Source organism: Schistocerca nitens, chromosome 2 (assembly GCF_023898315.1).
Source record: "Schistocerca nitens isolate TAMUIC-IGC-003100 chromosome 2, iqSchNite1.1, whole genome shotgun sequence".
NCBI classification, from domain to species: Eukaryota; Metazoa; Arthropoda; class Insecta; order Orthoptera; family Acrididae; genus Schistocerca; species Schistocerca nitens.
In genome coordinates, this window is record NC_064615.1 from 408,110,719 (window position 1) to 408,125,846 (window position 15,128).

The window sequence follows — 15,128 nt, forward strand, 5'->3', positions numbered from 1 at the left end:
TGAAGTATTTGAAGATAGACATCAGCTATCCTGAAAAACCTTCCATATAAAGTTTCAGTAAACACAACTAAGGAGCAAGTTGTACACTATAGTACCCTTAATATTATTCCTGTAAGACCTGCAAGATTGAGTTTAAGCTAATTATAATGTCCACAGGAATATGTAGGCTGTTCTTCACAAGCTCCATGTGTATGGAATATCCTCTGTCATGCAATTTATTTGTATACATATTCTGTAAAACACTTTATGTGTGTGAAATGCTAGGATGAGGCATGAGTTAAAGAATATGTAAATGTAGATTAAATAGAATATGGTACAGATAATGTTAAAAAATAGTTTCAGGGAAAACAAAAACATAAAACTAGAACAAAACAGAAACAAAGTGGAAAAAAATTGTGCAAGGGTTAGTACATGTTGTGCAGTGCATAACAGATGAACAGTAAAAATATATGCATAAAAGGCCTATATGTCTCTGTTAAGAAATTAATCTAATGAATAACAAGTTTTATCAAGTAAATACATCTTTAATTTGTTTTTAAATAATGCACTGTTATTACATGGTCTTTGATGTTATTAGGCCCTGAATTAAATATTTTAATATGGGAACAGTATACACCTTTCATAACCTAAGGTAAGATTTTCAAGATTGCAGTGAATCTTGTATTGGGATCATGGTACTTTTCATTGGTTTCACACTGCACAGGACTGTCAGCCATGACACTCATAATGCAAATGTATTGGGAAGTTGTAGTAAATATACCAAGTTTCTTAAAGAGATTACTAGAAAAGGTTCTCAGGGTAAAATGCAAATAATTCAGACAAACTTTTTCTGTAGAAAGAAAATTTTCTTTGGTGTCAGTGAATTGCCCTTAAAGATAATTCCAATAGGATGCAGTACCCAAAGCAAGTGGACTTTGTGACACTGATGTCTCTAATATGTGAGACTGTCATAAGGGCAAAAGTAACTGAGGATGAAAATTTTGTGGTGTGAGGGACATAATGATCCCAACTAATACTGCTAACTATGTGGAGGCCTAAGATTATGGTGCAGTATTCCCTCATATTTGTTGACTGTCATGTACAATAGCTATCTCCTAGGGAATTTGAGATCAGAGCTGAACTGTATATAATTAGTTTTGCTGAGGTTGACTGGAAGTGAGTGTACTTTGAACCAGTTTAGGCATCAACCTCTAGATTGGTGGAACCTTCATCGTTTATCACAATGATAGTATTCTCAGCAAACAGATAGAATATACATGTTTTGTATGACAAAGGTAAGTCAAACAATGGGAAGTGCAGAACAGAATAACAGTAATATGGAAAGGATAGATTGCTACTCCCCACATAGAAGAGGCATTGAGTCACAGACAGGCATGATGAAAAGGAATGCTAGAAATATTCACCCTTCAGGCAAGGTCCTTCATCAGAAGTAGAAAACACACACACACACACTTACACAAGCATGACTTGCAAACACATGGCAAGTGTTATCTCTGGGCATTGAGATCTTACCATAACTGTGTTCGAGGTGAGCTGCAATCTAGCTGGGGTGGGTAGTGGGGGAACGAAAGAGATGTATGGTGGGGGAAGGGGGGGGATAGCAAGATAGGGGGGAGGGGAGATGTAAGTGCTGCCTGTGGGAGCGTACAGGATAGGGCTGCTAGGTGCAGCAATGGGAGGCTCTGCTGTGAGGAAGGGACTACACATGCATTGGTCAGATAGAAGGTAGTACTGGAGGGGAGCTGGGAAAGAGATAGGCAGGTGGAGGACAGGGAGTAGCTAAAGTTGAGACCCGGTGGATTATGAGAATAAAGGATATCAAGACACAAAGGAAAGTGCAAAATTTAGCTGCATAGTAGATATTCATTTACATCAGTGAGGAAAGCTGAAAATTTGTGCCGGACTAGGATTCAAACTCGGGCTTCCTGCTTTATAGGCACATGCTCTGACCACAAAGCCATCCAGACACAGTGGTTATCGCAGCTGCATGGACTACCCTAGCACACCTCCCGCCAGACTGAAATTCTCAACTTATCCACATACCACTGATACAGGGCCCTTGCCCAGTATCCTCATTACTTGTGGCGTTTCGCCGATTCCTGTAAGTGCATCTGCACTGAAGGGATCGTTAGCCAGTCTCACCTTAATTACATATGTGGTGTCTGTTCTTATGGACCTATCCGAAAGAACAGATATGATTTTGATCCTGCAACCATCATAAATCAAAACACAAAGGAATGAATGACATTTAGCTGTGTAGTGGACATTGATTTACATCAGTTGGGGAAGTTGAAAATTTGTGCCAGACTGGGATTCGAACTCACATCTCCTGCTTACTAGGCAGATGCTCTGACCACTAAGCCATCCAGATAAAGTGCTCATTGCAACTGCAGAGACTAATGCAGCACACCTCCTGTGAGACCCAAATTCTCAACTTATCCAAATACTACTGGCACAGTGCCTCTGCTCATTATCCACATTACTCACAGCATTTTGTCAATTTCCATAAGAGTTTGAGTATGGCGTGCATCTACACTGGAGAGTGGCCAGTCTTGTCTTAATTATATATGTGGTGTCTGTTCTTTCAGACATGTTCAAAAGAACAGACATCACACATATAATGAAGAATATGTTGCAAGTATAGTTTCTATCAGTACAGTTCAGAAAGACTGGTGTTGGTCAAAAGAATCCAAATGGCACAGGCTGTGAAACAGTTGTTAAAGTGAACACATTATGTTTGGTGGCATGCTCAGATACTGGGCGGTCCAGCTGTCTCTTGCTCACAGTTTGGCAGTACCATCTGTGCAGACAGACAGTTCGTCGGTTGTCACACACACATAGAAAGCAGCACAGTGCTTGCAGCAAAGATGGTAGATAACATGGCTGCTTTCACAGGTGGCCCTGTCCCTGATGGGATAGGAGATGCCTGTGATAGGCCTTGAGTAGGTGGTAGTGGAAGATTGTATAGCACAGGTCTTGTATCTAGGTCTACTGCAGGGATATGATCCATGAAGAAAGGGTTTGGGAGTACCAGGGGACCAAGAATAGATCCCTTGGATTACAGAACTCCAGTTGGACTCTTACCGGATTATAGCATCCTAGTTGGACTCTACTCTCTGACTTGCTTTGTTGCTCTCATCCAAAATTACCTTCTGGTTCCTGTCTTCATCTAAAGCTATGTCTATACATTTACTCTGCTGACAACTGTGGAGTGTAGGGCAGAAGGTACTTTCCAGTGTACAAGTTATTAGGGCTTTTTCCCATTTCATTCACGTATTGAGTGTGGAAAGGATGACAGCCTAAGTGCCTTTGTGTGTGCTGTAATTAGGCTAATCTCATCTTTGTGATCCTTGTGTGAACAATATGTAAGGTTTTAATATATTTTGGACTTATCACTTGCAGTTGGTTCTACAAACTTTCTAAGTAGGTTTGCATGGAATAGTTTGTGTCTGTCTTCTAGTATCTGCCAGTTAATTTTATTCAGGAGCTTTGTGACAATTCATGCTTCTCTTGTCCGTGTTTGTGCAATATCCCCTGTTAATGCTATTAGGTACACATCATGTATACTTTAGCAACATTCTAAGATGGATCACATGAATGTTTTGTAAGCAATCACTTTTGCAGAATGGTTGCTTTTCCCATGTAGTCTATCAATAAATTGAAGTCTGCAACCTACTTTACATATGACTTAGTCCATGTGATTTTTCCATTTCATATCCCCACAATTTGTTACACCCAGGTGTTTGTATAAGTTGACAGGTTCCAACTCTGACTCATTGATGTTGTCATGTCGTAACTAGAATCAAGTCCAGATCCAAAAGGAGAATCATTGATGAAATACAGCACTTAGCACTAAAACATGTTTGTTACGAACACCAGCATACAGCCAGAACAGAGCTGACCACATGGGCAGAAAATGCAGCTCTTTATACAAACTTTGAATGTTCCAAAATGCTGATCTTTATGCACATATCAAAATATTCCAGAATATACAAACATTAAACACATAAGATGTTTCAAGAACCTTCTGGAATTGATAAATACTAAATATCAAATAACTGCCCATAGTCAGGTTTGAACTGTGGTCCTACAGTACACTAGGTTGCTATGCTAACCACTATACTATATTGCACCAAAGCTTGCTCTATTGCACCCTCTTCAACAGAAACTGCAACCCACTGTTTCAGAGTTTCTTGTTGGAGCCTATTGCAGCATCCTTGATCTAGATCTTCTCAATGGTCCTGTTTATAGCAACTCTGGTGGATGCTTCAAAATCATTGAATGGCTCTTCGGGCACCTCCAACCTCCTATTGTCGATCTCCATCTCTGCACTATAGTAGGGCTTCATATGGAGGACATGGAAGATATCTCTGCATTTTTGTGTCCACAAGGGAGGGTCATGTTCCTCAACATCATATGTGCCTTCTGACAAGGGACAAATGGTACAATATGGCCCAAAGTACCAGTTAAGTAACTTTTTTAATAGTCTGACTTTTTGGACAGGTAAATAAAAATCCATATCAGGTCACTGGCTGTATCTCACTGGTCTGTGCTTGGCAATAAAATGCTCTCAATCTTTTTCCTGTGTCTCAAGGGTCCGCAAGCAAACCAACTGGCTTGCTTCTGTGGTCCTGGTTAGAACATATTTTGTATAGTCATCCTGAGTATTGTCTGGCTGAAATGGGAGCAGTGTATCCATAGTCATTTCAGACTTGCAACTGTGGAACAGGTAGAATGGTGTGAAGCCTGTAATATCTTGCTTCATTGTGTTGTATGCAAATGTGATGGTGGGCAGCATTTTGCCCCAATCTCTCTGTTAGACATCAACATACATCAAGAGCATATCTTTCAATGTCTTATAAAAGTGTTCTTTGAAGCATTCATCTGTGAATGTTAAGCAGTTGACATCCTGTGGGTGATGCCACAATGTGAAATTATATTTGATACTAGTCTCGACTAGAAAACTTTTTCATGTTCAGAGATCATCACACAGGGTGCTCCATGCTTCAAAATGGTATCTTTTGCAAGGAACTTGGCAATTTCTAAATCTTCAGCAATTGGCACAACTTTGGTGACAGCATAGGCTATTATTCATTGATTCCCATTTATGAACTTCAGGAACCTCCCCAAGAGGTAGATTTCAACATGATGGAATGCCTCTGCTGTGTGTGGTAATGGTACCAGATACCCCAGAAATAATTGCAACATGTGCTTCCATTGTTGGCATTCCTTACAATGGCTCACCCCACTGGATCATAGTTCCTTAATTAATAGGAATTCTCCTGTGGTTGGTTGCTCTTTCTTCAAGGATTCCATGGTTTTGAGCAGTGCAGGATCATCCATCAGTTCAGCAGCGATGTCATGTTCTTCAGTGATGGCTGATATTTCATCCATGCAGCTAAGCTCCGTCAAAGGAATTTCTTGAAATGCAGTCTGTGTCCCTGTGTCTGCATCTGCTGTTATTACCACTGTGATGTCATGCTCATGAAACGTTGCCCATCTTGCCAATCAACGTGATGAATCCTTCTGAGTAGTCAACCATCATAGAGAATGGTGCTAAATCACAACAATGAATGGTTTATCAAATAAATGGGGACACAACTTGTTAAGGGCCCAAACAACTGCAAGGCACTTTTCCTCAGTTGTAGAATAGTTCATCTTAGAGTTGGAGAGTACTCTGAAAGCATAACCAAACATCTTTTCAGTACCATCCTGAATTTGTACTAGAACTGTCCCTATTCCAAAAATCCTAGCATCAGTGTGAAGTTCTGTCTTGCCTTTCTCATCATACAATGCTAGAACTGGAGATGATGGTGCTGTCTTCTTAAGAACAAGGAAATATATTTTTTGCATCTCGTTCCAGGTAAATTTGGGATCTCCCTGCAATACTTCTCACATGGGATGTTCCTTGGTACAGAAATCCTTTCTGGATCACTTGTAGAACAAGCACACTCCATGAAAACTTCTCACATCACAAATGTGCCAACAAGATGGAAAATCTGTGACTGCTCTTATTTTGTTTGAATTGGAACAGACTCCAAAGACTCTCTGAAGGTTCAATGAGGTTATTATGCAGCATCTTCTGCACTTCTTCCCAACTTATTTGTTGTTAAACCAGCGATACTTTATGTGCATGCTGGACAGTTGATGGATGATCGCAGTGTTAAGTCAGTGAATTCAGTGTTTTGTTACGGACCACATGGTGCATCTTTTCTCCACTCCGGATTTGAAAGTATCCAAAAATTCACACAGAATGGCAGTCACTTGCTGACATTCTTCCTCATCCTCAGTCAGGCCAGATCCTATTGGCAGTTTGACAGTAGCTGCCCCCCCCCCCCCCCCCCCGAATTACCTGTAGTGGTAGCAGAGCACGTTTGTTTGTCATGAAACTAGGCTGCCCTTTCTGGACTAGATTAGCTGTCCCTATGCACATACCTTTAGGGGCAAGGTGTGGCTGCTTGTTATAATCAGTTATGCATAGTTCTGTGAAAAGCAAAGTTGTTACTCACCATATTGTGGAGATGCTGAGTTGCAGATAGGCACATCAAAAAGACTGCCACAAATATAGCTTTTGGCCAGTAAGGCCTTCATCGAAATTAGGCGACAAACACACACGGACACACTCACACAAACTCAACTCACACACTCGTCTAATTTTCACAAGGGTCTTACTGGCTGAAACCTATATTTGTGACAGTCTTTTTGTTGTGCCTATCTGCAACTCAGCATCTTCGCTATATGGTGAGTAACAACTTTCCTTTTCACAGAACTATACATCGCTGATTGTAACAAGGAGCCACACCTCTCCCCTAAAAGTATGTTCATAGGGCAGCTAATCTAGTCCAGAAAGGGCAGCCTAGTTTCATGACAAACAATGGTGCCTTGCTATCGCTACAGATAATGCAGAGGTGAAGCTACTGTCAAACTGCCAATAGGATCTGGCCTGACTGAGGAAGAATGTCAGTAAGTGACTGCCATTCTGTGTGAATTTTTGGATGCTTTCAAATCTGGAGTGGAGAAAAGATGCACCATGTGGTCCTTAATAAAACACTGAATTAACACTGGGATCATCCATCAACTGTCCAGCACTCACGTAGTGTTGCCGGCTGAACAACAAATAAGTTGGGAAGAAGTGCAGAAGATGCTGCATGACGACCTCATTAAACCTTCAGAGAGTCTTTGGAGTCTGTTCCAATCCAAACAAAATAAGAGCAGTCACAGATTTTCCATCTTGTTGGCACATTTATGATGTGAGAAGTTTTCATGAAGTGTCCTTGTTCTACAAGTGATCCAGAAAGGATTTCTGTAACAAGGAACATCCCTTGTGAGAAGTATTGCAGGGAGTCGCAATTTTCCTTTTCGCAATATTGTACATCCTGGATTTTCCACTGTTTGACATATAGTTCTCCTTGACCACCTGTAATGCTTATGATCTAAGCTGTTATGGAGATTTATTTTGTGAGCCTGAGTAGCTTTTTGCAATTGACAAAAGCTTCACAGTTTAACTGAGCATATCGGTTAATGACTGGAACTTAGTCTTGTTGATAAGTAAATTTCCAGAGGCAAACAACCAACCACAACAGTCTTTCTTATGTGCACGTGGTGGAACATCTTTGTCAATCTGTAATTGTGATCTTCCACTATCAATGACAGCTTGTGATGCTTGCAAGATGTCCCATCTGAGAATATCATGGTTATGTTCTGTTAAAATGAGGAACCTGAAGTGCTATGTTCTGTCATTTACTTTTGCAACTTATGTTGCTATCAGCTGCATGTATTCCCAATTGTGACCTTCAGCACAATCACTTTCGTATCACAGAACATAGTCCACTTTAGCTGACAACAGTAAGCATTTGACATTACAGAAAAAGAAATCCTGTAAGTTGACTGGCACCTGGACAGGTTGGCCATTGCTGATGATGTTGACGAGATTTCTTGTCGTCTTGGTAACTGTCATCCATGGAGGATTTCCATCTGTGGCTGCCTCACCTCCATAGACAGATGGCATGCTTAGCTTTCCTGATTTCAAGGGCTAGGTGAGCAACTGGTACCTACATACAGCAGCGAGGAAAGGCCACCAAATGTCGTGGAGTGACCTCGTGCAGGGTATGGTAATGAACTTTGTTCTACAAGTCAACTATAATAATCTGCAGTTGACTGGTACAAATAGGACTGTTGTGATGGTTGATGTCTTGCAGTGCAATAGCTGTTGGATACTTATCTTCTTTGTCTGCATTTGCATACAGTGTGTCCAGGGTGCCCACAATGAAAACAGACTGGGTGTCCTGTAAATATCTGTTCTCCTGTTGGGCATTTTACTTGGCAGAGGAGAGTTGATTGTACCTGCGTTGGTCAGGTGCTGGGTTGTTGTTTGACAATGGGGGCAGAGGTCAGAGTTGGAAAAGTCCTTTCTTCATGATATGTTCAACTGGTGGTGAAGATTGTTGCCAAAGATCAATACATCTCCTCTTCAATATTCTCTTTTTATTTATTTATTTATTTATGCGTCAAGTTCTGTAGGACCAAATTGAGAATCAAATCTCCAAGGTCATGGAACATGTCAGTACATGAAATTACAACATAAATGTAATAACAGATGAAACTAAAATATTTATGGACCCGAAAATAGTCAAGGCATAAGTTTAAGCCACTATTTTTAATGTGCTAGTCTGACAGTTCTAGGTGCCATAAAAGACTGTATCTCTTGTCTTACAACATGATATATGAATGAAGTGAGGTCATAATGGTCTTCCACCACTACCATAAGGACAATTGGGAATCGATCATACCTGTTTCATCTGACTCTTTTCTGTTGCCTTTCCTTGATATGCTGGCACCACTTGAATTCATCTGTTGTTGTGACATCCTTTACCAGACAAGCTTGGTTTATGTCTTCTGGAACTCCTTTCATCAAGTGTGAGATTCTGTTGACTTCTGTCATATTGGGATTCACAACATTTCAAATGGCTAAAACATTCTTTATGTAAGATTGTGTCATTTTACCATAACACTGGGGCCTGATCATCAATTGTTTTTCCACTAAGCAGACTTGCTATTGATTGTTGGCAATTTTTTGCTTCAGCTTGACTGGGAATTTATCCCAGCTATTGAGCTACTCTTCATTGTTTTTGAACCATTGCTGAGCTGTGCTGTCCAAGTAAAATTATACATTTGTTAATCACAACATGTCCTCCAATCTGTTGTATTTGGTAACTTAGTCGATCATTTCAGCCATTTCATCAGGTTCAGGCCAAAGTCTCTGGGGAACACTGATGGATGCTGTATTTGCAGCTGATTTGGAATACATTGATCTTCTGAAAACATAGACCTTTGGAACAATGTACTGGTTGTATTGCAGTGCCTACCTGTGTATGTGACAGCTATTACGTTATCTAACTGGGGCCTTGGTGGTATTGAGATTTTGAAGAATTGCTGTATCACCGAAAAGTGTCACTTCATACCCAGAATCAATTTCAAACAGATTTTAAACCCAAATCTTCCTTCCTTAAAGCCAAAATCTGAAAGCAGGATCGTCAATGAAATACAGCACTTACCACTGCAAGAACTTTATTATTAACACCTAGATATAACCAGAAGAGAATTGACTTCTTGGATGGAAAGTGCAGCTATTTACACAAACTTTGAACATCCCAGAAACTGGTATTTATACATACAACAAATATTCCAGAACGTACAAGCACTGCAAACATAGGATATTTCAAGAGCCTTCCAAAACTGATATATACTAAATAACAATTAATTGTTTGTGATCATGTTTGAACTGGTGACCCAAAGCAGCCAGAAATGCTAACCACTATACTACATCTCATGGTAATGTTATATCTGTTGGATAGTACTATGTTTTCTCGTCTTGAAGTTAGGAGTTTAGTTAGTTTCCCAATGTCACTCTGATGCCGTAGAGGCATGCTTTGTTGCGGAGTATTTTGTGATGCATACAGTCTAAAGAGCACTGAAAGACCTGAGTCGAAACAAAGCTACGGGAGTAGACAACATTCCATTAGAACTACTGACGGCCTTGGGAGAGCCAGTCCTGACAAAACTCTACCATCTGGTGAGCAAGATGTATGAGACAGGCGAAATTCCCTCAGACTTCAAGAAGAATATAATAATTCCAATTCCAAAGAAAGCAGGTGTTGACAGATGTGAAAATTACCGAACTATCAGTTTAGTAAGTCATGGCTGCAAAATACTAACGCAAATTCTTTACAGACGAATGGAAAAACTAGTAGAAGCCGACCTCGGGGAAGATCAGTTTGGATTCCGTAGAAATATCGGAACACGTGAGGCAATACTAACCCTACGACTTATCTTAGAAGCTAGATTAAGGAAAGGCAAACCTACTTTTCTAGCATTTGTAGACTTAGAGAAAGCTTTTGACAATGTTGACTGGAATACTCTCTTTCAAATTCTGAAGGTGGCAGGGGTAAAATACAGGGAGCGAAAAGCTATTTACAATTTGTACAGAAACCAGATGGCAGTTATAAGAGTCGAGGGACAGGAAAGGGAAGCAGTGGTTGGGAAGGGAGTGAGACAGGGTTGTAGCCTCTCCCCGATGTTGTATTGAGCAAGCAGTAAAGGAAACAAAATAAAAATTCGGAGTAGGTATTAAAATCCATGGAGAAGAAATAAAAACTTTGAGGTTCGCCGATGACATTGTAATTCTGCCAGAGACAGCAAAGGACTTGGAAGAGCAGTTGAACGGAATGGACAGTGTATTGAAAGGAGGGTATAAGATGAACATCAACAAAAGCAAAACCAGGATAATGGAATGTAGTTGAATTAAGTCGGGTGATGCTGAGGGAATTAGATTAGGAAATGAGACACTTAAAGTAGTAAAGGAGTTTTGCTATTTGGGGAGCAAAATAACTGATGATGGTCGAAGTAGAGAGGATATAAAATGTAGACTGGCAATGGCAAGGAAATCATTTCTGAAGAAGAGAAATTTGTTAACATCGAGTATAGATTGAAGTGTCAGGAAGTCGTTTCTGAAAGTATTTGTATGGAGTGTAGCCATGTATGGAAGTGAAACATGGACGATAAATAGTTTGTACAAGAAGAGAATAGAAGCTTTTGAAATGTGGTGCTACAGAAGAATGCTGAAGATTAGATGGGTAGATCACATAACTAATGAGGAAGTATTGAATAGGATTGGGGAGAAGAGAAGTTTGTGGCACAACCTGACTAGAAGAAGGGATCGGTTGGTAGGACATGTTTTGAGGCATCAAGGGATCACCAATTTAGCATTGGATGGCAGTGTGGAGGGTAAAAATCGTAGAGGTAGACCAAGAGATGAATACACTAAGCAGATTCAGAAGGATGTAGGCTGCAGTAGGTACTGGGAGATGAAGAAACTTGCACAGGATAGAGTAGCATGGAGAGCTGCATCAAACCAGTCTCAGGACTGAAGACCACAACAACAACAACAACAACAGTCTAATGCCTTAGAAAGATCACAAAAATCCCAACTGATGTGAAAGTCTTTGAGGTGCCTCACAAACGTGGAATACAGTACGTTCTCTAGGCTTTTCACAAATGTAGTCAAGAGAGAGAGATAGTACAATAGTTTATTTCTTGTGTTGTGTCTCCCTTTTTGTGGAGAGGCTTCACCATAACAAGCTTCATTCCTTCTGGGAAGACTCCACAATTCATAAAAGCATTAAATGTAATGTTTAAGATATAAACATTACTGTTTTTTACATGATGAACACCAACACCAAAAATGAAAACTTACAGATAGAATAAAAAGCAAATTTTGTGTAAACCAAAGTATTATTCCAGATTGTAATTTTCACTCTGCAGTACAGTGTGTGCTGATGTGAAACGTCCTGGCAGATTGAAACTGTGTGCTGGGCTGAGAATTGAACTTGGGACCTTTGTCTTTCATGAGCAAGTGTTATACTGATTGAGCTACCCAAGCATGACTCACAACCTGTCCTTACAGCTCAACTCCTGCCTGTACCTTCCAAACTTCACAGAAGCTCTCCTGTTAAATTTTTTGCACTAGCACTCCTCGAAGAATGGATATTGTGGAGACATGGGTTGGCCACAGCCTGGGTGGTGTTTCCAGAATGAAATTTTCACGCTGCAGGAGAGTGAAAATTTCATTCTGGTAACATCCCCCAGGCTGTGGTCAAGCCATGCCTTTGCAATATTCTGTTGGAATGCTAGCCCTGCAAGTTTCACAGGAGAGCTACTATGAAGTATGGAAGGCATGTTGGGAAGTATTGGTGAAAATAAAGCTGTTAGGATGGGTCGCGAACGGTGCTTGAGTAGCTGAGCTGGTAGATCTCTTTACCATGAAAGACACAGGTCCTGGGTTCGAGTCTCAGTCCAGCGCACAGTTTTAATCTGCCAGGAAGTTTCAAAGCGATGTTATTTGAAATAGTGCCAATAGAGGACATCAGCTCTCTTGTACCCCATAAACTATATACTGATAATTACTTTATCACCTCCTATTTTCTGTAATTTTAAGCTGCTGTTATGTGAAGTGCACCCAACATCTTGAAGACATTCTAGTTAAATGAAGTTGTTTTCCTTGTATATAATAAACATTCTTTTATCTTGTATTAAAATTATGTATGTCCCTATGTAACAAAGCAGCACTGTAAGATTGATGTCATGTAATTTAGCTGTTTTTTTGCATTGAGTTGCATATATTTACCTTTTTCATAGTACCAGTATTTATAAATAAATTATTTGTAATAACACATGTAATTCAGGGGTATTGCACATAGGTATACAGCAAGGTTCATGAAGGAGTTCTACATTATTCTCATCTGATGGCAGTTGTTATTTGTAGAGCAATAGAAAACACTGCTAGATGAAAGACTGAATAGATTAATGAAGAGACTGGTATCATCATATATGTGTCTCATTCCTCTCCACTTCTGCTTATTTTGTATCCTATAGCTCTCCAAATTTCACTCCTCATTTTCACTGTGCAACACAAAAATTCTTTCAAAATCTTAAATGTGGCTGCAAAACAGCAACTGTGTAATTCAGAATAGATTGAAAAATCAGCCAACCAGTTGCAAATAAAGGTTTATTATCCCTTATTCAAAACTTCTTTCCTTAGATGCCCTAAGAGATGATCTTTTGTGTTTTGTTTATTACCCAGTTCACATCTTTTGACATTTGCAATTGGAGCAATTGATCACAGACCATTTGTTTTTCAGTGATATTGGTGTCAATCTCTCAAATGAAACAGTGTTCCTTCCTTCTGCGTCAGTGAAGAGAAAAATGATACACGTGGACTTACTGAAATTGAAGGCTAACACATCATTCACCCATGTTGTGTTACGGTTATTACCTACAAGTAATCCAGTAAGTAAATGATTGGTTTGTATTTATAAACAATGGAAATGCCAGATAGGAATACCACCAATGTAGGAAAAGCCAGATTGCTACTTACTATAAAGAAGACACGTTAAGTTGCTGACAGGCGCAATTAAATGACACTTCATAAAGTTTTCAGTCACAGCTTTCATCGGTGACATATGAATGGCGCTTGTTTCTCTTTTACTTATATACATTTTTGCATCACATGCAGTACACATTTAGAACACTTGCAAACATTTTAAAAACTGCACCAGACTGAGATCAAGCTAGTGTCCATATGCTGTGTGAACTATGTTCTTTTAACTGAACCATATGTGGAAGCTTGGTACACTGACTGGACATTTCAGCCTGCTACTGACCATCTTTCTGTACTTCCTGTTAAGTGAAAGTGTCATCATGTTTCAAACTCACAGTCTAGTTAATGTCCTGCTACTCTGTAAAGAATGCCAGTTTTAATATAAATCTATGATAAATGAATGTCAAAATAAATTTTAATGATGTTTGATACTGAAGGGGAGAAACTAGTAACTGAGCAAATAAAAGCAAAAAACTGAAGCAGGTCTGATGTGTACATGAATGAAAAAAATGAAAAAAACCTTGTTTGAATCTTTGGTAACAGCCTTGCTGCAGTGGATACACCGGTTCCTGTGAGATCACCGAAGTTAAGTGCTGTCAGGCGTGGCCAACACTTGGATGGGTCACCATCCAGGCCGCCATGTGCTGTTCCAAACTTTTTGGGGTGCACTCACCCTCGTGATGCCAATTGAGGAGCTACTCGACTGAATAGTAGCGGCTTCAGTCAAGAATACCATCATAACAGCTGGGAGTGCGGTGTGTTGACCACATGCCCCTCCTCTCAGCGTCCTCTGCTGCAGATGGTGTGGCGGTCGGATGGTCCCAATGGGCCACTTGTGGCCTGTAGATGGAGTGGTTTGGTTGAATCTTTGGCCTTTAAAAGTTCACTCTTCAGGAGAATAGCAAAACTCTGAAACAGAGAGGGAAAAAAAAAGTAAGATGTACTTGTGCTTGATAGAGGGGAAATTGCACAATCTACCTTTGTACCCTGGCTTATTCACATTGCCGCCTTATGTTATTTCAAGGAAGACTGTAGTCTTTTTATAATTGGAAATATGTCCCAATCTTTCTTTGTTTATGATTTATCTCAATCGTATTAAGGATAATACTAACTGTGCTTTGTGCTAGATGTTACCAGGTGAAATAAAGCCACATATTACTTCTTAAATGTAGAATCAAAAGTTTTCTCACAAGACTAAAATGTTGCTGCTTCCTTTGTTTGTTAATGGGGGACAAATGTATGACTGTCAAAAGTCATAAACTATGATGAACGCTGCAGATGCAAGCAAAACTTTTTTTAATCTCATGACCTCTTTAACACTTGCATCCCATGCACAGTTTCTTTTAGGAGAGAGAGGGAGGGATGGGGGGCAGGGAGAGAGGGGAGGGGTGGGAAGAAAAATAATCTTTGGTATGAAAGAAAACATCATTAAATCATTCACAAACAATGGTTCAGGAGAGTCGTGAACTAAAGGGAAAGGTTTGGAAATTATTTTATTAAAAATATTGAAAGCTGTAATATTTGTCACTTTGTTTGTCTCTTAGACATGTTACAGTTTTTCCTACCAAAACATTATGTAAGTAGACACGACTCTTTTCTGTTCTATTTTTTAAAAAAATGTTATAGTGTGAAATTTTCATGCAACTTAAAGCGTAGATTATTTCTTTGAATAACTAGGTTTGTATGAAACAGC

The 15,128-nt window shown here is 39.7% G+C and overlaps 1 protein-coding gene across 1 annotated transcript in view; it reads left to right on the forward strand.

Annotated features, from left to right (window-relative positions):
- LOC126236260 (GPI inositol-deacylase) overlaps positions 1–15,128 on the forward strand; it is a 169,478-nt gene that overhangs the window by 66,620 nt on the left and 87,730 nt on the right. Inside the window, exon 7 of the mRNA XM_049945414.1 lies at positions 13,197–13,344. Within this exon, the coding sequence (XP_049801371.1) occupies positions 13,197–13,344 (148 nt within the window). The remainder of the gene's footprint in view (positions 1–13,196; positions 13,345–15,128) is intronic.